The sequence below is a fragment of the Pelobates fuscus genome, chromosome 9 (assembly GCF_036172605.1).
Source record: "Pelobates fuscus isolate aPelFus1 chromosome 9, aPelFus1.pri, whole genome shotgun sequence".
Taxonomy (NCBI): domain Eukaryota; kingdom Metazoa; phylum Chordata; class Amphibia; order Anura; family Pelobatidae; genus Pelobates; species Pelobates fuscus.
In genome coordinates, this window is record NC_086325.1 from 21,972,814 (window position 1) to 21,997,425 (window position 24,612).

The following is a 24,612-nucleotide window of genomic DNA, read 5'->3' on the forward strand; positions in this document are numbered from 1 at the left end:
TCCTTGGAGATAATTAGATTCCTTCCCCAATTATCTCCAGGGCAGAGAGGAGGGATTGTGAGGCATTGTGGGAGGTAACCCTTGTGTGATTGGTGTATTGTGTAATTGTTGTAAATCCCTCCCTTGCATGGGAGAATCCTTGATAAGACAGTTTGTGTGAATAAATCATTAGTTCCTGCTTAACCCTCAAAGTGAAGTGTTGTCTCATTCTTGGAGGGAATTTGACTGTATGCCGATTGCCAGGAGTGTAAGCTGTTCGTATTGCTTTTCCTGTTCGGCTGCTTCCAGGGTTCGTGTGTTTCTTGTTCGGGAGTTGGTGATTTTGTGCAGTTTGGAGTTCGGGAGGTTGGTGATTGCAGTAGCTGCTTGTCTATCTGGAAGGGGATTATCGCCTAAACGGTTTTTATCCTCTTGTGAGCGAAACGGTCCGTTACAATTGGTGGCAAGCGACGGGATCAATTCCACAGCCCAGAAGGACAGCTACAGAGTAACACCATTCCTTGGATTAACAAATTGAGAGCAACGCCAGTACCAGTACAGCGCCCCTATCTACGAAGGAACTCATAAAATGGAGGAGAAGTTGCAAGATAGATTGTACTGTTACGTATCCCTGAGGTCGGGAGCAGTGTCAGAGGAGGACATGTTGAGGTACAGAGAGAGTGCCAGAGCTGGGTTGTGGGACGTAGCCCTAGAGGAAGTACAGTATTAGCGAGGGGATTGGCGCCGCAGCAGAAGGCAGCGAATCCTGGCTCGAATGGCAGAGCGGATGCCCCTCCTGAGGAAAAAGACCGAAGAAGCGTGGGTGATTAGACTCGAGATTTTAGTATATGCAGAACTTGCTCTCGACGACGCATACCAGGCGATACAGTGGTAGGCAGCTCAGTGTGTCCCCGAGATGGCAGAGTATGAGTTCCCAGAAGGCGGAGGTTACGCTGGCCCTGGCCTATTTTGGGATAATAATGACGATGAGGACTTTGGGAAAGCTACCGACTCTCGTTTTTGGGACCTGTGTTACGACCAAGAAGACATGCTGGGGCTCCATAGCGCTATTGACCTCGAGGCAGACATACGGTATTTGGTCACCAAGGAATGGAACCTGGAGTGGGATTACCTGCGACTCATCAATGAGGCCCGGAAAGAGACAACCGGTCCTCTTTCCCAACAGCAACCAGCGGTACCCGAGGTAGCGGACCTCCTAGACTGGTCCTGCAAGGATCCCCAGCGGCAGTGTGTGTCCCAGGGAGCAGAAGGTGCCGTCCTTCCTCCCCAGCGGCAGTGTGTACCCCAGGTAGCAGAAGGTGCCGACCTTCCTCCCCAGCGGCAGTGTGAGCTACAGGGAGCTGAAGGTGTCGTCCTTCCTCCCCAGCGGCAGTGTGTACCCCAGGGAGCAGAAGGTGCCGTCCTTCCTCCCCAGCGGCAGTGTGCGTCCCAGGGAACTGAAGGTGTCGTCCTTCCTACCCAGCGGCAGTGTGTACCCCATGGAGCAGAAGGTGCCGTCCTTCCTCCCCGGCGGCAGTGTGTGTCCCAGGGAGCAGAAGGTGCCGTCCTTCCTCCCCAGCGGCCGTGTGTGTCCCAGGGAGCAGAAGGTGTCGTCCTTCCTCACCAGCGGTAGTGTGTACCCCAGGGAGCAGAAGGTGCCGTCCTTCCTCCCCAGCGGCAGTGTGTACCCCAGGGAGCAGAAGGTGCCGTCCTTCCTCCCCAGAGGCAGTGTATGTCCCAGGGAGCTGAAGGTGTCGTCCTTCCTGCCCAGCGGCAGTGTGTCCCTCAGGGAGCTGAAGGTGTCGTCCTTCCTCCCCAGCGGCAGTGTGTAGCCCAGGGAGCTGAAGGTGCCGTCCTTCCTCCCCAGCGGCAGTGTGTACCCCAGGGAGCAGAATGTGCAGTCCTTCCTCCCCAGCGGCAGTGTGTACCCCAGGGAGCTGAAGGTGCCATCCTTTCTCCCCAGCGGCAGAGTGTTCTGCAGGGAGCAGACACCATCAGTCTCGCACCCCAGCAGCAGGACAAAATATTGAAAGGGGAGACAGCTGGTCCCCCTCTCCACCAGCAGAGAGAGTGTCAGGGAGAGGAGCCTGCTACCCCCTCTCCCCAGTGGCAGGTTACAGTTTAGAGAGAGGAGCTTGTTACACCCTCTCTCCAGCGGCACCCTAACCCACCAAGGGGAGATGTTACACCCCCCAACAGTGCAGATGGGATCGTAGTCTCTGTACTTGCAGCACAAGTGGTAGGGACAGTTGGCCCTGTCCCCCAGCCACAGTGCTGTGTATCCAGAGGGGAGACGGTCGGTCTCCCCCTCCCACAACCAGGCTCCAACCAGGCTACTTCAGTGGTAGCGCTGGCACCAGGGCAGAGTACCGCTGGTCTCTGCCTACTCCGCAACCCACCAAGGCAGTCGACCAGCTCCCCGCACAGCCGTGGTGAGGCACCTGGACATGGACAAGTTCCCACGTTACGTGTGGGTGGGCTGTACTGCTGTTTGTACTTCATGGGTGGGTTGCTGGACTAACCAGGGCACTGACCAGCAGGAGGTCAGATACCCTGTTAGTCTGGGGGGTAAAGGGGAGAAGTGTGGCGAAACCGACCTCGCCACGTGTCCTTGGAGGGGGCTGCTTGCCCGCCTCTTGCCTTTAGACTATGGCCCCTATTCTTTTTCCCTGTTTTGTGCCTTTCTGCGGACTGTTAAAGCCATGCTACCCAAGATAGCTATGCCATGGAGCCCAGCCGTATACTGAAAGACTGTATGAAAGACTTTGGCTCCATGGCATTTAAACTGTATGTATGTGATCTGATTGCCATTCATCTAATAATGTGCACTCAGATCTAAGCTATCTGGGGATTTGTAGAAATGTGTGCCTTATGTACTAAATGTATCAGTATGCAATTTTATGTCTTTTACTGTCCTTTTGTCTGCCATGTGGGTAATGGAGTTTTGCCTCTGTCCTTGGAGATAATTAGATTCCTTCCCCAATTATCTCCAGGGCAGAGAGGAGGGATTGTGAGGCATTGTGGGAGGTAACCCTTGTGTGATTGGTGTATTGTGTAATTGTTGTAAATCCCTCCCTTGCATGGGAGAATCCTTGATAAGACAGTTTGTGTGAATAAATCAGTAGTTCCTGCTTAACCCTCAAAGTGAAGTGTTGTCTCATTCTTGGGGGGAATTTGACTGTATGCCGATTGCCAGGAGTGTAAGCTGTTCGTATTGCTTTTCCTGTTCGGCTGCTTCCAGGGTTCATGTGTTTCTTGTTCGGGAGTTGGTGATTTCGTGCAGTTTGGAGTTTGGGAGGTTGGTGATTGCAGTAGCTGCTTGTCTATCTGGAGGGGATTATCGCCTAAACGGTTTGTATCCTCTTGTGAGCGAAACGGTCCGTTACATACATGTTAAGATCCTTTAACCTTTCCTAGTAAGTTTTATCCTGCAATCCATGAACCAGTTTAATAGCCCTTCTCTGAACTCTCTCTAAAGTATCAATATCCTTCTGGAGATACGGTCTCCAGTATTATCAGCAAAAAGACACACCTTACCATCAAGACCTTCTGCAATATCCCTAATAAAAACATTAAAGAGAATGGGTCCAAGTACAGATCCCTGAGGTACCCCACTGGTAACTAGACCTTGCTTCCAATAGACTCCATTGACTACAACCCTCTGTTGCCTGTCACTCAGCCACTGCCTAAACCATTCAACAATATTGGAATCCAAACTTAAAGATTGCAGTTTATTGATAAGCCTTCTGTGTGGAATCTAGGTAAGCAATGTCTACTGCACCACCCTGATCTATTATTTTAGTTACTGAATCAAAAAAAGATCAGTTTGGCATGATCTCCCTGAAGTAAACCCATGTTGTCTCTGATCTTGAAATCCATGTGATTTTAGATGTTCCAAAACCCTACCCTTTAACATGGTTTCCATCACTTTCCCCACTACCGAAGTAAGGCTTACTGGCCTATAGTTGGCCGACTCCTCCCTACTAGATAATGCCTCTGAAGTTTCACTGCTCAATCCACTGCCATTTAGGAGTTAAATCACATTTGTTTCTATGTACGCAGCCCTAGCCACACATCCAATGGCAGTGATTGACACAGTCTGAATGAAAACAAAATGGTTTCATTTTTAATCAGATATAACTTACTTTAAAAGTTTATATCTCCTGCACAGTATATTGAACTTTAATCACATACAGGAGGCTCCTGCAAGGTCTAGCAAGCTATTAACAGAGCAGGAGATGAGAAATTCTAAATTAAACAGACTTTGCAATAAAGGAAGTGTTTGGGAAGGCTGTGTAAGTCACATTCAGCGAGGTGTGCCTAGGGCTGCATAAACAGGGTGATTTATCTCGTAAATGGCAAAGAATTGAGCAGTGGGAATGCAGGAGTATGATCTATACACCAGAACTGCTTCATTAAGCAAACATTGTTTTGGTGACTATAGTGTCCCTTTATTGAATGGTGGCCGGTGTCACTGGAAAAAGACAAGAGTGGTGCTTAGCAAACATTAAAATCAGTGCTGGACCAAGGAAATCTATCATTTTCACAGCTACTACATGAACCTACTGTTAGTCTTAACACTATGTAACAGATTTTTTTTTGTTAACTAAAATATGGAAACATGCCTTTAATCTCTGCACTCAAGTACAAAAGAAAGGCAGTCAGCTGCGTGATGTGTGAATGTGAAAGGAATATGAGAAACGACCAAAGAGATCTGGGAAATTGGGGAAGATGTATGTGATCACAAAGGAAAATGATCAATCATTTTATGGGTTAATAAACCTGGATCAATTACTATTGCTTACTTTAAAGTTTCTATTCTAAAAACGATATATTGTTACTCTAACATGTCTGCTACATTCCTTTTCTAAGATATAAAAATATAATTTACTATACAATTTCCTTGTGCTAGGATAAAGTTGAATCAGATTTTAATACAGAGTAAAGTTTCAGACCAATTTTACTCAGCGTTTAGTAGCCAGGGACAAACTATCCTATCTGCCTCCTTGACAATCCCACCGCTGAAGACTATGGATTGATAAAAAGTTTATAAAAACCTAGAGGATTCCTTACGAAAGCGTGTGTCTTAACTCTGCCCTTACCGTATTTCCTGTCTTTATTGTCACATCCTTCTGCTCCATTAATTTCTTGTCTTCCTCCGCTATAAATAGTGACTTGATCTGCTCTTCCTTAAATAAAAAGTCCTCTGTGGGAGAAAAGATTATTATTAGTCAAGGAATTAACACCATTTCATCTTAGCTTTATTTCTTATTAATGGTGTCTGTTTGCTGAGGTTTTCTCTCCTTTAATCTCACTATTTGTCCAACTTCCTTCTATTCCGGCTGCTTTCTTTTTACCACCTCACTTTTTTCTACCACTTTTATCTTCAAAATTGTGGTGCCTGTCTCTCTTCACACACTTACTCCCCTGCTCTCCATCCTCCTTTATTCAATCCCTATGTTCCTGTTCTCCATTGTCCTTTATTCAATCACTATGTTCCTGTTCTTCGCCCTCCTTTATTCAATCATTATGTTCCTGTTCTCAAACCTACTTTATTCAATCACCAAGTTCTAGTTTCGTATGATAGCATGTTGTATTTTTTTTCACTTCATAACTCAATCACTATGTTCCTGTTCTCCATTCTCCTCTATTCAATCACTATGTTCCTGTTCTCCATCCTCTATTCAATCACTATGTTCCTGTTCTCCATCTTCCTTTATTTAATCACTATGTCCCTGTTCTCCATCCTCCTTTATTCAATCACTATTTTCCTGATCTCTATCCTCCTTTATTCAATCACTATGTTACGGTTTTCCATCCTTCTTTTTTCAATCACTATGTCCCTGTTCTCCATCCTCCTTTTTTCAATCACTATGATGTTGGTCTCCATCCTCCTTTATTCAATCACTATGTTCCTGTTCTCCATTCTCCTTTATTCAATCACTATGTTCCTGTTCTCCATTCTCCTTTATTCAATCACTATGATGTTGGTCTCCATCCTCCTTTATTCAATCACTATGATGTTGGTCTCCATCCTCCTTTATTCAATCACTATGTTCCTGTTCTCCATTCTCCTTTATTCAATCACTATGTTCCTGTTCTCCATTCTCCTTTATTCAATCACTATGATGTTGGTCTCCATTTTCCTTTATTCAATCACTATGTTCCTGTTCTCCATTCTCCTTTATTCAATCACTATGTTCCTGTTCTCCATCCTCCTTTATTCAATCACTATGTTCCTGTTCTCCATTCTCCTTTATTCAATCACTATGATGTTGGTCTCCATCCTCCTTTATTCAATCACTATGATGTTGGTCTCCATCCTCTTTTATTCAATCACTATGTTCCTGTTCTCCATTCTCCTTTATTCAATCACTATGTTCCTGTTCTCCATTCTCCTTTATTCAATCACTATGATGTTGGTCTCTATCCTCCTTTATTCAATCACTATGTTCCTGTTCTCCATTCTCCTTTATTCAATCACTATGTTCCTGTTCTCCATTGTCCTTTATTAAATCACTATGTTCCTGTTCTCCATTCTCCTTTATTCAATCACTATGTTCCTGTTCTCCATTGTCCTTTATTAAATCACTATGTGCCTGGTCTCCATTGTCCTTTATTCAATCACTATGTTCCATTTTGTATAACTCACCATGATCTTTGCATGTTATATGTTCTCCCTTCATCCTTAAGGCCCACGATGAGCTTTTAGTGCAGGGAATGCAGATGGGTCTGAAAGACAGAGGTTAGATTGTCACATAAACAACAACAAACCTCATCATTTATTCTTATCTTTCATTTAAAAATATTATCCCCGTGACCCAAACGGCCTGTGATAGATGTGTTTTATGTGTTCTTTTCCATGTTTCCACCCTGCACCCAACCAAGGAGTGGACCGAGAGAAAACTTCAGCCTGGGTATTTAAAGGCAGAGCAGCCCAATATGAGGGGGCATGTCGTGTCATCACCAATGACGCGCGCACACTCCCAAAGTGATTATGTCAGTTAGACTCCCCTCCAGGGCAGCTCATGCACAGAGCCCTACTGAAGAGCTGAATGTGTTTATTTAGTGTGTTTGTTTTTTTAAATGTATAATATTTTGTTAATTTTTTCAAACAATCAGGGAAACAACATGCAGGGACATACAACACAATGTTGGTATGGACATTTACGCAGAAGCATACATCACACCAAGTACATACACTTTCTCTAGTGGAAGCAAATTTAATGACACCCTTCTTATGCTTTTTCTGGCAACTTGTGTTTGGTGTCCCCATGACAGGATTGCCAGAGGACAAGAGGGAAAGTTTTGGGAGAATGTCTGTGGGCTGCCTGTGGTTTTGTATGTGTTTGAAGACTGCTTGTGATGTTGCTTGTATAGAGTAGTAAGTGGGAGCAAGAAGGGCTGTGATATACGGGGGCGATAAAGGCCATAGTGTATGTGAGTATAGGAGGTGTGTTAGGAGGATAAGAGCGGTCGTATATGGGGCATATCGGTTGTAGTGTTTGAGGGACAGGGGCTGCAGTATATGGCAGCAATAAAGGCTGTAATGTATGTGGGGATATGGCATGTAGTAAAAACAAAGAGAACGTTACCTGCGCTCTGGCCTAAATCCCCATGTGCGTTTAAACAAAATGGAGGCTCTTTAGTTGTATTCCAATGGCCATTTGAATATATAAGCTCACCAGCCACGTCAAGGCAAGCCTCAATAGGTGAGTCCTACACTAGCCATTAGATATGCTGATATCAGCCAAGAATCTCCAGTGAGACAGGAAGGGGTATTTTAAAAACCCTTTAACATGTAACCCTTTATAGGGCTTCTACACACACAATAAACTTTGCTGGTATCAGACAAAGTGAGACAGAAAGGGGTGTTTTATAAACCCATTAACATTTAACCCTTTATAGGGCTTCTACACATTCAATAAACTCTGCTGGTATCAGACAAAGTTTAAACGTCTCTAATGAGACATGAAGGGGTGTTTTATAAACCCCTACATACTTTACCCTGAATAGGGCTATAACATATACAAATCACCTTGCTGGTATCAGCTAAAAGGCAAATTTCTCTGATGAGACAGGAAGGGGTGCTGCCCCTACATACTTATAAAGTCTTAATAAGACAACGTGGGGAGGCTGGCAGCAATGTAACATAGCTGAGTGATACAAAATTCATATACAAAACACAAAGATAAAGCACCGCGCTTACAGCAGCAGTAGCTTAGTATCCAACAGCTTAAAATAAGAGTTTATTGAATGTGTAGAAGCCCTATAAAGGGTTACATGTTAATGGGTTTATAAAACACCCCTTTCTGTCTCACTTTGTCTGATACCAGCAAAGTTTATTGTGTGTGTAGAAGCCCTATAAAGGGTTACATGTTAAAGGGTTTTTAAAATACCCCTTCCTGTCTCACTGGAGATTCTTGGCTGATATCAGCATATCTAATGGCTAGTGTAGGACTCACCTATTGAGGCTTGCCTTGACGTGGCTGGTGAGCTTATATATTCAAATGGCCATTGGAATACAACTAAAGAGCCTCCATTTTGTTTAAACGCACATGGGGATTTAGGCCAGAGCGCAGGTAACGTTCTCTTTGTTTTTACTATGTATTTTAAGCTGTTGGATACTAAGCTACTGCTGCTGTAAGCGCGGTGCTTTATCTTTGTGTTTTGTATATGGCATGTAGTGTTTGTGGAAACATGGTCTTAAGTGTGTGGTGAAACAGGGGCTGTAGTATGTGGGAGATGAGGGCTGTCAAATATGCTGAATACAGGTTGCAGAGTGGGGAAGAAAGCAGTGGCTGCAATTCTGTTGATGTGTAAATATAAAACTGATATATATATATTTTTTTTTTTTAAAGAATCAAACCTTTATTCCCCTCTTCCTACCTTGAGCCAGGGAGGGGGTCAAATCTATCCTAGTGGTCCAGTGGGAAAGGCACCTAGTCTTCACCCACTGCGGATCCTGACAGCTGTGTGTACTCATGAAAACTATTGGAAACCATAGTGATGCTCTGGCCTCAAAGCCAGTGCATAAACCCGCCAGAGGTCCAATCTCTCCCACAACACTCCTGAAGGTATGGGCTTTGAACTCTTCACGAGATGTTAAGCTCCCTCTATGGGCCAGCCCTACTTGAGTAGATCATTTGATCTGCCCTGTCGGTCTCAGTCCATGTCCATCGCTGCCTACTGGCCATTCACTCAGTTTGCCCAATAGCCATTCTGGGCCAGCACTCAACCAATTATGCATCTTGATTTAGACTGTATAGCAAAATGCATGGATCATACATGAGAACTCACAAAATGAGTTCCCACCGTTTGCATTTAAAATTACATTTTGAGTCAGACAGTTTTTCTGTGACGATAAATATCTGTAAAATTGCGAGCAATTTATTGTTTGCAATTACAGAGATTTCCTGTGCTTGCTCACAAAAAGCCCAGATGCCGTCCATGGACTTTTTCTGTAGCAAGAAGCACACAGTAGTTACAGCCAATGGAATCTCCTACAGCTCAGATCAGTAGGAAACTATGAAGATCGTTTGCCAGGATACCCATTTTTTACAGCCATGTCCAGCTTACAAATCCAGCCACATTTCCATTGCCATTGCCCTACCTGAGAAAGCCATGCTTTAAATGTTTCATTTACCAGAAAATCCCAGCAAGTATGCCATAAGCCCAATGAAAAGCCACAGTGAGCAAAAGTAAAAGTAATTGACAAACAGCTCCATGGATTTTATGGGAATGTGGGGAATTATGTGAGAAAATGCTTGGCTCTAGAACTTAAACCTTAAGTAATGTCCAGGAGGATTCTGCTGCCATCTTTAAATAGCATGTAAACTCCGTGCCACATTTATATGGACTTACAAAAGCAAAACAATGTAACTTCCTCCATACTATTTAATTATAACTGACTCTGATTTAACTGATCATCTTAACTGCTGGTTGAATTTGGCTGATCTCTAACCTGGCTGTTGATGAATAGGAAATCTTCCGACCTAGTTCGAGAAGTGCGACATCATAGTCAAATGTACTGTTTATGTTTTTATCCTTCTTGGCATTTTGGTCAAACTGAGGATGTCGGTAAAGGTTTTTGACCGGCAGGCTTTCTGTAAAACAGAAAACAAAGAACATGTGTGAGAAAGAAGGAAAGATACAAAAGTAGAGACATGGAAAAAAATCCAACGATATTTGGCTCAAATCCATTGTTACCAAATCTTATTCACTTTCTAATCCCTTTGTCCCCTTTGCCTCCAGTCCTTCCAGTGATGTAAGGTATCCTAGCACTGACAGTCCAAGCCTGTGCCAGCACTACCAAACTACCGATGGCCTGGCAGCACCCTGCAATCTATAGGACCCCGTGCAATCACAAATAGAATGCATGAGATGTGGATACCTTTTGATAGGTTCACTCTTAACCCTAACTTAAGGACCAATCATACTTTAGACTGCCATAACCATCATTAAAGCATGGAACGTCTCTCTTATATAACATCATCTGGTATCTTTGTGGAGCTCTACTATTGAGAAATTATAAAGAGTTAGGCATATTATTTCCATAGGATATCTTTAAAGACTGCCCTATTATTATTTAAATATTTCGGCCTTAAAGGGACTCTCCAGTGCCAGGTAAACAAACCCGTTTTCCTGCCACTGCAGAATCCTGTGTTGCACCCCTCCCTCCCACCCCCCATCCCATGTTGCTAAAGGGGTTAAAACCTGTTCAGTAAATTACCTGAATCCAACGCCGATGTCCCTCGGCGCTGGGTCAGGCTCCACACACGCTCCTCCCCCGCCAGCTGACGTCGGCGGGGGAGAACTAGGACGATTCCGGCGACGCTGGAGGTCCTCATGCATAGCGTGAGGACGTCCAGCGTCATATAAAACACTTTTCATGTTTTAAGAACCCGGAAGTCCCTCTGGTAGATAGTCACTAAAGGAGGACTTAACCCTGCAAGGTAATTATTGCAGTTTATAAAAAACTGCAATAATTACACTTGCAGGGTTAAGGTTGGTGGGAGTTGGCACCCAGACCACTCCAATGGGCAGAAGAGGGCAACTTAGCCCAGTGCTCTCAGCCTCTCACTCCTGTCCATGTTGAACTGAATGGATAATTGTAATACAGGAGTCTACATTTTTCACATTATCAATGAGGTTGGAGAGAGGGCTGGCTATGGGTACCAGGGAGAGGCTGCTCCCCAACAGACCATTAAAATAAATGTGGGATGGCTCCCACAGCCATAGTGGTTATGGTGGTTAAAGTGTCCTCCTTTATCAGACAAAACATGTGGTTCAATAAATTTAAAGTGAAATTAATTTATTTTAAATTACATGTATTTTTTTTTTACATGAAAAATTTACAAAAATAATGAAATAAGAAATGTTGCAAACAAAATAAACAAAAAATGCCTTAAATATATGTTTTTTTTTTAATTGCTTTCTTGGGAACTTAGCCTTAACGAGTATTTATGTCAAACTCTCACTACATGGAAGGTTTTAACAATATTTACCGAAATGACTTGATAGTTTTATAAGGTTCTAGTATTTATTCCTTTGACTGTGTATAAAGAAATGACTCAGCATTTACAGTGAGGGAAATGTAGTATTTGATCCCCTGCTGATGTTTTACATTTGCCCACTGACAAAGGAATGATATGTCTATAGTTTTAATGGTAGGTGTATTTTAACAGTGAGAGACAGAATAACAAAACAAAAAAAATCCAGAAAAACACGTCCAAAAAGCTATAAATTGATTTGCATGTCATTGAGTGAATAAAGTATTTGACCCCTTCGACTTAGTACTTGGTGGCAAAACCCTTGTTGGCAATCACAGAGGCAGGACTGCCACCAGAAATTTTGGGGCCCCTGACACAGCCCACCATCTGGGCCCCCCGGGGCCCGCCCCCCAAGTCAGTCCACATGACCGGCCCCAAGTCTGCCCACATGACCCGCCCCCAAATCCACCCACAGGGCCCATCTTAAAGGACCACTCTAGGCACCCAGACCAGAGAAACTGCTATGTTTATACTGAGGGTTAATCCAGCCTCCTAAACCTCTAGTGGCTGTCTCATTGACAGCCGCTAGAGGCGCTTGCGTGATTCTCACTGTGAAAATCACAGCGAGAGCACGCAAGCGTCCATAGGAAAGCATTGTAAATGCTTTCCTATGCGACCGGCTGAATGCGCGCACGGCTCCTGCCGCGCATGCACATTCAGCCAATGACGTCGCAAGGAAGAAGGAGAGGAGGAGGAAAGCTTCCCGCCCAGCGCTGGAAAAAGAGGTAAGTTTAACCCTTTCCTCTCTCCAGAGCCTGGCGGGAGGGGTTCCCTGAGGGCACTATAGTGCCAGGAAAACGAGTATGTTTTCCTGGCACTATAGTGGTCCTTTAAGTCCACCCACAAGGATGAAGTGTGTGTGTACTGAATTTGTTTGTGTGTGTATAGTGGCTATAGAATGTGTGTAGAGGATACAAAGTGCGCGAGTAAAGTGGATACGCTGTTTATAGTGGATTCAGATTGTATGTTTGTGTAGTGGACAGAGTGTGTGTGCATAGTGGATGTATTGTGTGTGTATAGTGAATGCAGTGTGTGTGTTTGTGTACTGGATGTAGTATGTGAATAGTGAATGCAGATTGCGTGTTTGTGTAGTGGATGTAGTGTGTGTGTATAGTTAATGCAGTGTGTGTGTTTGTGTAGTGGATATAGTGTTTGTGTGTATAGTAAATGCAGAGTGTGTGTTTGTGTAGTGGATATAGTGTATGTGTGTCTAGTAAATGCAGTGTGTGTTTGTGTAGTGGAAGTAGTGTGTATATAGTGACTGCAGAGTGTGTGTTTGTGTAGTGGATGCTGTGTGTGTAGTGGATGATGTGTGTAGTGGATGCAGTTTGTGTGTGGTTGTGTAGTGGATGCATTTTATGTGTGGTTGTGTAGTGGATAGGGTGTATGGTTGTGTAGTGGATGATGTGTGTGGTTGTGTAGTGGATGATGTGTGTGGTTGTGTAGTGGATGATGTGTGTGGTTGTGTAGTGGATGATGTGAATGGTTGTGTAGTGGATGATGTGAATGGTTGTGTAGTGGATGATGTGAATGGTTGTGTAGTGGATGATGTGTGTGTGGTTGTGTAGTGGATTATGTGTGTGGTTGTGTAGTGGATGATGTGTGTGGTTGTGTAGTGGATGATGTGTGTGGTTGTGTAGTGGATGATGTGTATGGTTGTGTAGTGGATACATTTTGTCTGTTTGATGTATGTGTGTGGTGGATGTGTGACAAATGCTGCTGGGAGGTATTTTTTTTAGGTAGAATTTTATAATTTAAAACAAAAAAAAATATATATATATATATATATTCCCCCCTCCCTGCCTCTTACCTGTAGCCAGGGAGGAGGGACACTGGATTCCGTGGTGGTCCGGTGGCTCTGCTTGTTGGGCCAGCAAGGAGGAGCCCAGCAGACTCCCTCCATGTTCTCCCTCCTGCAGCCAGTACTCTAGTTCTTACGCGAGCCAAGCATGCATTGCGTGCCGTGGAGCATTGTCATGACAACCCGCGGCAACGCTTTACTGCTGTGGCTCACGAGAGTGCTGTAGGGGAAGTTAAGTATATACTGGGCCCTGCTTGGAAGCCAGCAGGGCCTGCAGAGGCATATATACAGAGCGGTACTCGCTATATATATATGCAGATTGAAGGGCTGGGGGCCAGGGCATGCAGAGGATTACCTGTGCAGTCTGGGCCCCCCAGGACCGCTGGGCCCGTGACAACCGTCATGGTTGTCACCCCCTGATGGCGGCCCTGCACAGAGGTCAGACGTTTCTTGTAGTTGGCCACCAGGTTTGCACACATCTCAGGAGGGATTTTGTCCCATTCCTGTTTGCAGATCCTCTCCAAGTCATTAAGGTTTCGAGGCTGACATTTGGCAACTCAAACCTTCATCTCCCTCCACAGATTTTCCATGGGATTAAGGTCTGGAGACTGGCTAGGCCACTCGAGGACCTTAATGTGCGTCATCTTGAGCCACTCCTTTGTTGCCTTGGCTGTGTGTTTTGGTTTAAATACTTTTTATTTCATTATAATTTACAAACACATATATGCAATTGATATTTATAGACCTCACCAATAAAATTTATATAAATTGACATCCAAATTCATCAAAATCATGAAAAGACCTAATATGGCAAACAACAAATAACACATAACATGACAAAACACAATAACATAACAATATACCAGTCACCTTGGAATTTCTCCCTTGAAAAAGCCAAATCTAACATCAAGCTCAGTCAATTCTATCATTAGGGAAGAAGCTAAAGAATATATTATACAAAATAATTAGTTGAACTAAGAAGGTTTGAATATAAAATATGAATTTTATCTTAAATCAGATATCATGTTCAATCAAGATAATTCAGTCTATCCATCCATTCTGCTATCCAACTGCTGTTCTGATCTGCCTTTTTATTAATCCACTTAAGGCCCTATTCCATTTTACACTGGAATACAATTTGCTTTTTTAGAATACATCTATTTTTAGAATGCATCTATAATACACGGATACATCTATTTTCCAGTATCTGGCCAATAGTAATTTTGTAGCCACAAAAAAGTGAGTTGACATTAAAGCTTGTCTAGGGTGTAGAACTGGCCAGTCAAGATGTAGAATTGCTATTTCAATTATTTTATCTATTTTAAATTTCCCCAATGCCTGGAGTTTTTCATAAGCTATATTCCATAAATTAGCTGCTACTTCACATTTCCACCACATATGTAAAAAGTCTGCCTCAGCTTTATCACATCTCCAACATTTGGTGTCCTTATTATGAAAAAAGTTGGAATTTTTTTTGGATCCAGGTACCAAAAATGTATCACTTTGTATTGATTTTCCACTATATCCATACAATGTATATCTCGACTAAATCTCCTTATTGCCGCCAGCCATTCTTTCTCATATATATTAATCTGTAAGAGCTCAGCCCATTTATTCATATACTTATTTTTCACACCTGCTGTTAAGCATGATATTATAGCATTTGATTTGTCCATTACCTTGGGAATTATATGTTCGCAAAATATCTTGTTTAAAATAGTCATTAATTGAATCTCTCCTTTCAAAACTGAATTTTGTAAAAAAAAAAAACCTTTACCCTAAGATAAGAAAATAACTCTTTACAAGGCAAATCATATTCAAGACTCAAACTTTCAAGGTTTTCATTATCCCATCTTTATATAGGTCTGAAACCTTCTCAATACCAAAGCTCTTCCAAGTAGATAGTGATAAATCCTGTATATTGTTTTCCAAAACTTTAATACTAAGGCTATTAATAATTTTTTTTTTTCCTCCCATCTTGTTCTTTAACAAAGCCCAAAACTTTCTGAGATGCCAAATAATAAAACAATGCTCGTCTATTTCCTTTTAATTCAGATCATGAATATTCCATAATAGACAAGAAAGATCTTTTATCTGAGTTTTGTTGGCTCTCTATATGATACCAACATTCGTCAACAGCCTCTGGAATTTGCATCAAATAAATGTGGCTAATCATATTTGCATAATAATAATTTTTCAAAATAGGCATACCCAGACCCCCTTCTTTTATTTTATATGCCAAATGTCGATTATTTATTCGAGGTTTTTTCCCATGCCAGATAAATTTAGAAATACTCGTCTGAGCCATAGTTAGCCAGCTGTCCGATATTTGAATGGGGAGGTGTCTAAATATGTATAACCATTTAGGAATAATATAAGCCTTTATCACATTAATCCTGTCAATCCATGACATAAACATAGTATTCCATCCTTTAAGTGTATAATTCATCTCTTTTAATACGGCCATAAAATTAATTTCCATTATATTATTAACATCAGGTGAGATTTTAATTCCCAAATAATTAAATTCTGTATCTGTCCATACAAAATCATAGCTTTGTTGCATTACCGCTTTAGATAACTCATCCAAATTAATACCCATGATCACGGTTTTGTCTGTATTTAATTTGTAGTTAGAAAATATTAAATAAGCATTAATCACTTCCATCAAAGCAGGCAGGGATTTATGAGAATCCGTAAGTGTCACCAATATGTCATCCGCATACATGCTAATTTTTATTTCTCCCTTAGAAATAGGATATCCATGTATACTATTACTTTCTCTTATCTTAACTGCTAATATTTCTATTGTTAAAATATAAAGTAAATCTGACAATGGACAACCTTGTCTAGTCCCATTACCAAGGGCAAACCAGTCAGCACAAATATGTTGTCCAATAGTTCTAGCTATAGGGGTGCTATATAAAGCTTTAACTGCCTTACACAACTGTTCTCCAAAGCCGTATAATTCTAGAATCTGCAACAAAAAGCCCCACTCCACTCGATCAAAAGCTTTTTCTGCATCTAAAGCAAGGATGACTAATTATTTTTGCTCTTTTTTTAGCCAAATCTAAGATATCAATTATTTTCCTGATATTATTTACTGAACTATGTCCAGGGACAAATCCCACTTGATCTTTAAAAACAACTGATTCAATATTTTTTTTTAAGTCTGGCAGCAATAATCGATGAGAAGATCTTTGTGTCCGTATTAATTAGAGATATCGGCCTATAATTTTTTACATATGAAGGATCTTTATTCTGTTTAGGGATAAGAAGAATATTAGCCACAAGAAATTCCGCCGGGCATTTGGCCAACCTAATAAAGTCATTAAAAGCTTGTGTCATTTCCCTTACAATTTTATCCTTAAAAGTTTTATAAAAGGATTCCCTAAACCCATCGGGTCCTTGAGCTTTTTTAATCTTAAGTGCGTCAATAGCTTCTGCGACCTCCGATTCCTCAAGGTCTCTATCTAACGCTTCCTGTTTTTTTTTTATTAATAGTAGGTATATTAAGACCCTTAATACAATCTGTCAAATTTTCTAATTTGGTAGTATCAGCACTATTATATAAGGATTTGTAATAATCATTAAATATCTGACCAATATCATTAGGGGTTTTGTATATCTTATCTTTATGTATTATTGTATCAATCCGGCACAGAACTTGCTGTTTTTTCAATTTATTGGTCAACATTCTATCTATACGATTTCTTTTCATATACCATTTTGTTCTAATTTATCTAGGTTATTAGATATTCGATTCATATTTAATACATTAAGGTTATTCTTACTAGTTCGAATTTGTTCTGTCCTTTCTTTAGTTGGAAATTCTTTATTACTTTTTTCTAACTTATATAAAGAGATATACATATCTGCCCAAATTATTTCCTCTTTTCTTGTTCTCATATGCCCCTAACTTAATACAATGTCCCCGTATGACAGCATTATATGCTAACCACCTACTCCCAGGTGCAGAATCTTTAGTAAAAATCTGTCATTTTGGTAATATATTCTCTATTATAGTCACTTCTCTAAAGTGATTCATTCAATCTCCATTGTCTAAAAGTTTGTTTCTGATTATGTTGTACTTCCCACAGTACCGCGTTATGATCTGACCATATTATTGATTTAATACCTTTTTAATGGAGTTAACCAATTAAATATTACCTAACAACATATCTATTCTAGCATATGAGCAATGTCTGTAAGAAAAATGCGTAAAATCATATTTCTGAGGATGGAAAATTCTCCAAACAGCATACATAGTGTAATGCTTACATGTACTTAAATGGAGCACAACTGCAGATCTCTTAGGACTCAGATTGATGAATAGGATACTAGAGGACAGTACAGGAGCTGTATCTTTAATTACGGATAATACAGGTACTGTATCTTTAATTACTTCGCTGTTTGTTTAAACGGAGTAAGCAGCTTCTGGCATACATGCAGTATAGTACTTTGGAGTTTGCAAGTTCATGGAAACGGAACAAAATAGAAATGAAGTTGTAGCAGGAGTGATTAGTTTTTTGGAGTTCGAGGTAAGCAGGCTTGAGAGCAGGCTGTAGCAGGAATGCTTAGCGGACTTGAGAGCAGGCTGTAGCAAGAAGGATTAGCAGGCTTTAGAGCCGGTAATCTCCTATTACGGATATAGCAATTGACTTAGCTTTCAATGGTGAAAGATCAGGTTTCCCGAAGTTCTCCTCCGGGGAGGGAAGTTGTAAAGCAGGATGAGGAAGATCCAGTTACTAGCAGTGGTCGAGGAGAGGAGGAGGAGGGTTTGTAGATTTCCAGTCCGGTTCGGTTCACAATTAAAGGTTGGAGAAATCTTTTAGCCGGTTTGATCTCGCGGTAACGCTGTTCAATAATCCAGCGTCTTGTATCTGGTGTGGTCGCATTATGTAGCGTGGGGAGATCGCGTCAGAGAAGGGGGTGTGGCTAAGCTCCGTCAACCCGGAAGAGACAAAGAAATACCGGTAGTTAAGGCATGACACATAGCCGCCTTTTTCAAAACAGTGGAAAGGGCTTTCGCCTTTCGATGTAATGCTGTATCAAATTGGACCCCTTTTTTCATTCTTTTATCCCATTCGGTGTCCAAGACACAGTTAAAGTCACCTGCTATTATCACCCTACCTCTTGAGATTTTATCTAATTTATCTACTACCTCCCTCACAAAAGCCACTTGTCCCGAATTAAGCATAAATATTGGCTAGAGTATATATCTCATTATCTCATTTACATATCAATATAATGTATCTAGCCAGTGGATCAGTTTCCTTATACAAGACTTCCCATGACATATCTTTCCCAATCCAGATAGCTACTCCACTCTTTTTCCCTTCCTTCGAAGAAGCTTTAACCATCAAGGCAGTTTGCTTCCCCAGATAATATTCCTTATTAGATTCCACCTAATGGGTCTCTTGTATAAAGCAAACCTGTATTCTTTCCTCTTTAAGCATCTCTATTAGAGCCTTTCTTTTTTGCGGGCTGTTAAGACCCTGGGTGTTTATCGTGAGCATCCTAACCATGCTTTAAATCATCTTTTTTCATTTTTCCATCGGTAACTGGTTTAGACAAAACAAAACTTACAAACAAGACCCTACCAGACTCTTTGTAAAACCCAAACCCACAGTCCTTAATCCTCCCATAAGGACTATCAACATGCATATCCTGCATGCTCACAAAGAGTACTGAAACTACGAACCGTAGCTACTCTTTACTAGGTGGACCAATCTAGCTCATCTCAAACGAGTTTTTATTCTTAAAATTACATATATAAGAAAAAAACAAAAACAAAAGGCAAACCCGACACTGCACTGTTGGAAAAGCAGCATAAGGTTAAGAGAAGTGAGGAGAGAGGAGAAAAAAAAAAAGTATAATGGACCCTATGTATATGTTATCTATAATGATTTATCCCTTCTATCCCTTTTCCCATATAATAAAACTAATCGTTACTTACAGACACTGCAAACTTCTCGTCAATATATATATTCAAAAAATATAATCTAAATTACTATATTGCAATACATTTTTCTATAAGACATAATAAGACAAATTAGTGATCGTTGCCCTATTCATTAGTACAAATTAGCCACCATTACTATTTGTAATTCAAACTATAGGTACAACCACAGTTTTAATTACTAATGCCCCTATACACTATTCATGTGTTTACTTAACCCTGTTTACATCCGCCTTAATCATTTATCATACATTAGTAGAGATGTCCCGAATAGTTCGCTGGCGAATAGTTCCTGGCGAACATAGCTTGTTCGCGTTCGCCACGGCGGGCGAACATATGCGATGTTCGGTCCGCCCCCTATTCATCATCATTGAGTAAACTTTGACCCTGTACCTCACAGTCAGCAGGCACATTCCAGCCAATCAGCAGCAGACCCTCCCTCCCAGACCCTCCCACCTCCTGGACAGCATCCATTTTAGATTCATTCGGAAGCTGCATTCTTAGTGAGAGGGGGGACAGTGTAGCTGCTGCTGATTTGATAGGGAAATCGATAGCTAGGCTAGTGTATTCAGTGTCCACTACAGTCCTGAAGGACTCATCTGATCTCTGCTGTAAGGACAGCACCCCAAAAAGCCCTTTTTAGGGGGACATACTAAAAGGAATGACAGATTGGAATGCCCATAGACTTTAACAAGGCAGTGGAATGCCCATAGAGAATAATTGAAGTAAAAGGAATGCCGATAGAGAATAATGGAAACAAAAGATTTCAATTAGAGACAAAACTATTACACATATGAAATACATATATTGCCACAACACTCTCCAGATTCAGTGTCAATTTTTTAAATTGAGATTAGGTGGGATTATCATTGTTTTCTATAGAATTACAATGGTGAATGACTAAAGAGAATACCCATAGAGTACAATGGGAGGCAACACATAAACTCATTTGCAGGTAAACATGTGTTATGTAGCAAATTCATCTTAACCACAGGTGTTCCCCCAAGTACAGCAGTAGATTGTAAAATGAAAAGTAACTGGGATTATAACTCTTTTCTATGGAATGACAGGTAAATGATACAATGGAATGCCCATTAACAAGATCCTCCCGTGTAGTTCTGGGCTGATTCCTCACCATTCTCACGATCATTGAAACTCCATGAGGTGAGATCTCGGAGCACCAGACCCAAGGGAGACTGACAGTTATTTTGTGTTTCTTCCATTTGCGAATAATCGCACCAACTGTTGTCACCTTCTCACCAAGCACCTTCTCATGGTCTTGAAGCCCATTCCAGCCTTGTGTAGGTCTACAATCTTGTCCCTGACATCAGTGGACAGCTCTTTAGTCTTGGCCATGGTGGAGAGTTTGGAATCTCATTGATTGATTGCTTCTGTGGACAGGTGTCTTTTATACAGGTAACGAGCTAAGATTAAAAGCACTCCCTTTAAGAGAGTGTTCCTCATCTCAGCTTGTTACCTGAATAAAAGACACCCGGGAGCCAAAAATCCTGCTGATTGGTAGGGGATCAAATACTTATTTCCCTCATTGACATGCAAATCAATTTATAAATTTTTGACATGAATTTTTCTGGATTCTTTTTTTTGTTACTCTGTTACTCACTGTTAAAATACACCTACCATTAAAATTTACAGACTGATCATTTCTTTGTCAGTGGGCAAACGTTCAAAATCAGCATTAGATCAAATACTTTTTCCCTCACTGTAGCTCCAATTTTTAATTGAGATTTTGTACCTTAGTATTAAGGGAAAAACCTATACAATCATTGACTATTTTACTGATTTTGATGTGATAGAAGATTATTTGCTTATTTTTGTTAGGCCAAAATAAGTGGATATATAAAATGTTTTGTTTTTTCCAAACTTTTAAAATTCACTTTGAATTCACTCTGAATTTTCAACCCATTATCATATTTATTAATGGTCCTGCTGTAAACCCATGTTAGTAGTTGTTTATGACTGTATGTTGACATGCTGAATGGATAAAAAAGAATGGGCACTCACCAGTCCCAACTTGCACGTTGATATGCTTTGTTTCGTCATCAAAATGGAAGCAGTGCGCAGCCGTCAGGATAAAGTTTTTGGTCAAAATTGATCCTTTGCAAGTTTCTTGAGACCCAGGACGCTGGATTGAGGACAAGGTATAAAAATAATGTATGGCCGTCAGTGAGTTCAGTAATGTCTGGCAATCTGTCAGTAAGAAGTCTTATATCTGTCAGCATAAAGGTAACCTGCGTAACTTTAGCGTTAGTAACGTAAATTTTGTCCAGATTTGGATGCTAATGATTGGCTTAGACTGTCAGCTGACACACACAACAATCAATGCATCCAAATATGGACAATGTTCATATTGCTAATGCGTTACTGTAAATTCTTCATTATGGCAATGATGACAAAGAGGGAGCCGGGCCAGGGGAGCCTGCGGATGGTTTGATGATGGTTTGGAACAGAACTGGGGGACAACGCCATTAGCCTACTAGACCTGTAAGATTTTCCCATTAACTAACTATTTAGATCTGCTGTGCTTACAACTAAAGCAATTTTACCATTTTAACAGACAAATATGTCTGTCCTCTAGGTAGTGGGGTGTAGACTACATATCTGGTATCCTCTCTTGTTTGGATACACCCCTGTTTAGCGAGTATCATCGGGTGGCCGCAAATCAATACACAATTAACTATAAATCACACACACACAATGTGACATACATTGTATGTGTGTGATTTCCTGGATATTGTATATTATTTGCGGGTGTGTGGGAGACTTCCAGAACCTCTGGGAGAGTTAGGATGTCTGCACAGTGTATGCACACACAGCCATCCACACTGTACTCACATCTACCTACAATGTACACACACATCTCAGTTCCAACGCTGTACACAGACACAGTTAACCACACTGTGCTCACACAGCTTTTCTCCCACACTGTACACACACAGCTACCCCCACTGTGCACAAACACACAGCTACCCAAACTGTACACACAGCTCAGCTACCCACACTGTACACACAGCTCGGGTACCCACACTGTACACATATCTCACCTCCAGTTCTGTACACACACACACACACCTACCCACGCTGTACACACACATCTCAGCTCTGATACTGAACACACACACAGCTACCCACACTGTACACACACATCCCAGCTCCAATGCCGTGCACACACATCTCAGCTACCCAACCTGTATACACAGACATACTGCTACCCACACTACTCACTGTTGCACATATTGATACTACACACATACTGCTAAACAGACTACTGCAAATGCTGTCACCCTCACTGTTACACATAGACACTCACATACTACAATGCACACTGTACACACACACACACACACACACACACACACACACACACTGATACCCAAACTACTGCACATGCTGCTCTTCACACTGTTACAAACACACTACTGCACACACTGTACACAAGAACACAGAAATACATGCAGACACTGCTACAAATAAGCACACGCTATACATATATACAAACACACCCTCAATCTATATGTGTGCAAATTCTGTGCCTGCAGGAGCTCGTGTGTAAATATGACCTTGTTCGTGCAGTATGTCTTATTATATACATTATCTCACAAAAATGAGTACACCCCTCACATGTTTGTAAATATTTGACTATATCTTTCATGTGATAACACTGAAAAATGTACACTCTGCTACAATGTAAAGTAGTAAGCCTGTATAACAGTGTAAATTTTCTGTCCCCTCAAAATAACTCAACACAACCATTAAAGCCTAAACCGTTGGCAACAAATGTGAGTACACCCCTAAGTGGAAATGTCCAAATTGGGCCCAAAGTGTCAATATTTTGTGTGGCCACCATTATTTTCCAGCACTGCCTTAACCCTCATGGGCATGGAGTTCACCAGAGCTTCATAGGTTGTCCTCTTCCACTCCTCCATGACGACATCACAGAGCTGGTGGATGTTAGAGACCTTGTGCTCTCCCACCTTCCGTTTGAGGATGTCCCACAGATGCTCAATAGGGTTTGTAGCAGAGGGGTTTCAACCGCTGGAGGGTGTCCTTTTCCTGATCAGTGAGGAAGATTCACAGCATCCAGTCGTGTTCCAAGTGAAGAAGCTCTTACAAGAGCTAGTGTGAATAGCTGTATAGCGGCTACCCCCAATAAGAGACAGGACTCTAGATTGAGGGTGAAGTAAAACTGATGTTTAATGGCAGGTACTCTGCTTTTATGCAGTGCTCCCCTGCAAGGGAGATGCCCACAGTCAATTAGACATTAACCAACCAGACAACGGTTACATCCCACAGATTCCCTCCCCTCTGCTTTTGAGATAATTGAGTTTCTTACTGTATCTACTCAATTATCTCCAAGCTAAAACTTATACTTTTTTTATGCATTTTTATAACTTTATGATTTTTTTATCACACAGGAATAAAACTTATATTTTTATGAACAACACAACTTGGGGACAAACATATTAAAAATTCGTACAAATCGGTTCAGTGGTTCCAGAGTTATTGAAAAGTCTCTTTGGACCGACCGCACGCCTGTTTGCATGCCCAAAACAGTGCCACAGATTCAGGCTGTGCGGTCGGTCTATTTCTGCCTTGAAAAATAACAAAGTCCCATCCGAAGGCGGCGTTCGAATAGTCGAACGCAATTCGACTTCTGTCGAAGTGTCGAAGTAAAACGAGGTTAAACTTCCGCGGTGGTCGTTAGTCGAGTGGCAGTGTATTTCACATGAAAAAGATGACAAAGTCCCATTCAAACGTGTGTTCGAATCTTCGAATGGGACTTAGTCTCCAGCCGCAGTGTCGAAGGGTAGGGGAAGGTACAGGTCAGCGGTGTTCGTTGAAATGTGTGGCTGATTTCAATTCCAGGGATTTGATGGCACACACCGCTGACCGCGTTCGACTGCATTAAAATAGCTGCCGCCACGTGTTCGATTGTCTAATGGCGGCCACTTCAACTACTTAGGCTGTATCCGAAGTGCCATATCAAAAGTACCCATTCTTTGCACAACACAGTTAAAGGGCCAGAAACAGTTTTTGTCCTTAGGTGCAGGGCAATGTGGATGATGGCATTAAACAAAAGGTAGAGGTTCCCAGGCAACATGGTAGGAGGCTGGTACAACATATATTGCAGATCCAATGCAAAACAGGGGGATCTGTTACAGGGTTTAAGTCTGCAGACATGCTTGGTCAGTCCATCATCTTTACATTCAGATTTTTTAGCAAGGCAGTTGTCGTCTTGGAGATGTGTTTGGGGTCATTATCATGTTAGAATACTGCCCTGTGGCCCAGTTTCCGAAGGG

General features: G+C 41.6%; 1 protein-coding gene across 1 annotated transcript in view; it reads right to left on the reverse strand.

Moving 5' to 3' along the window:
• LOC134572483 (complement factor B-like) overlaps nucleotides 1–24,612 on the reverse strand; it is a 99,408-nt gene that overhangs the window by 25,266 nt on the left and 49,530 nt on the right. The window contains exons 12-15 of the mRNA XM_063431472.1: nucleotides 21,317–21,437; nucleotides 9,944–10,085; nucleotides 6,632–6,711; nucleotides 5,082–5,185 (exon numbers count right to left, since the gene is read on the reverse strand). Coding sequence (XP_063287542.1) covers nucleotides 5,082–5,185; nucleotides 6,632–6,711; nucleotides 9,944–10,085; nucleotides 21,317–21,437 — 447 coding nt within the window. The remainder of the gene's footprint in view (nucleotides 1–5,081; nucleotides 5,186–6,631; nucleotides 6,712–9,943; nucleotides 10,086–21,316; nucleotides 21,438–24,612) is intronic.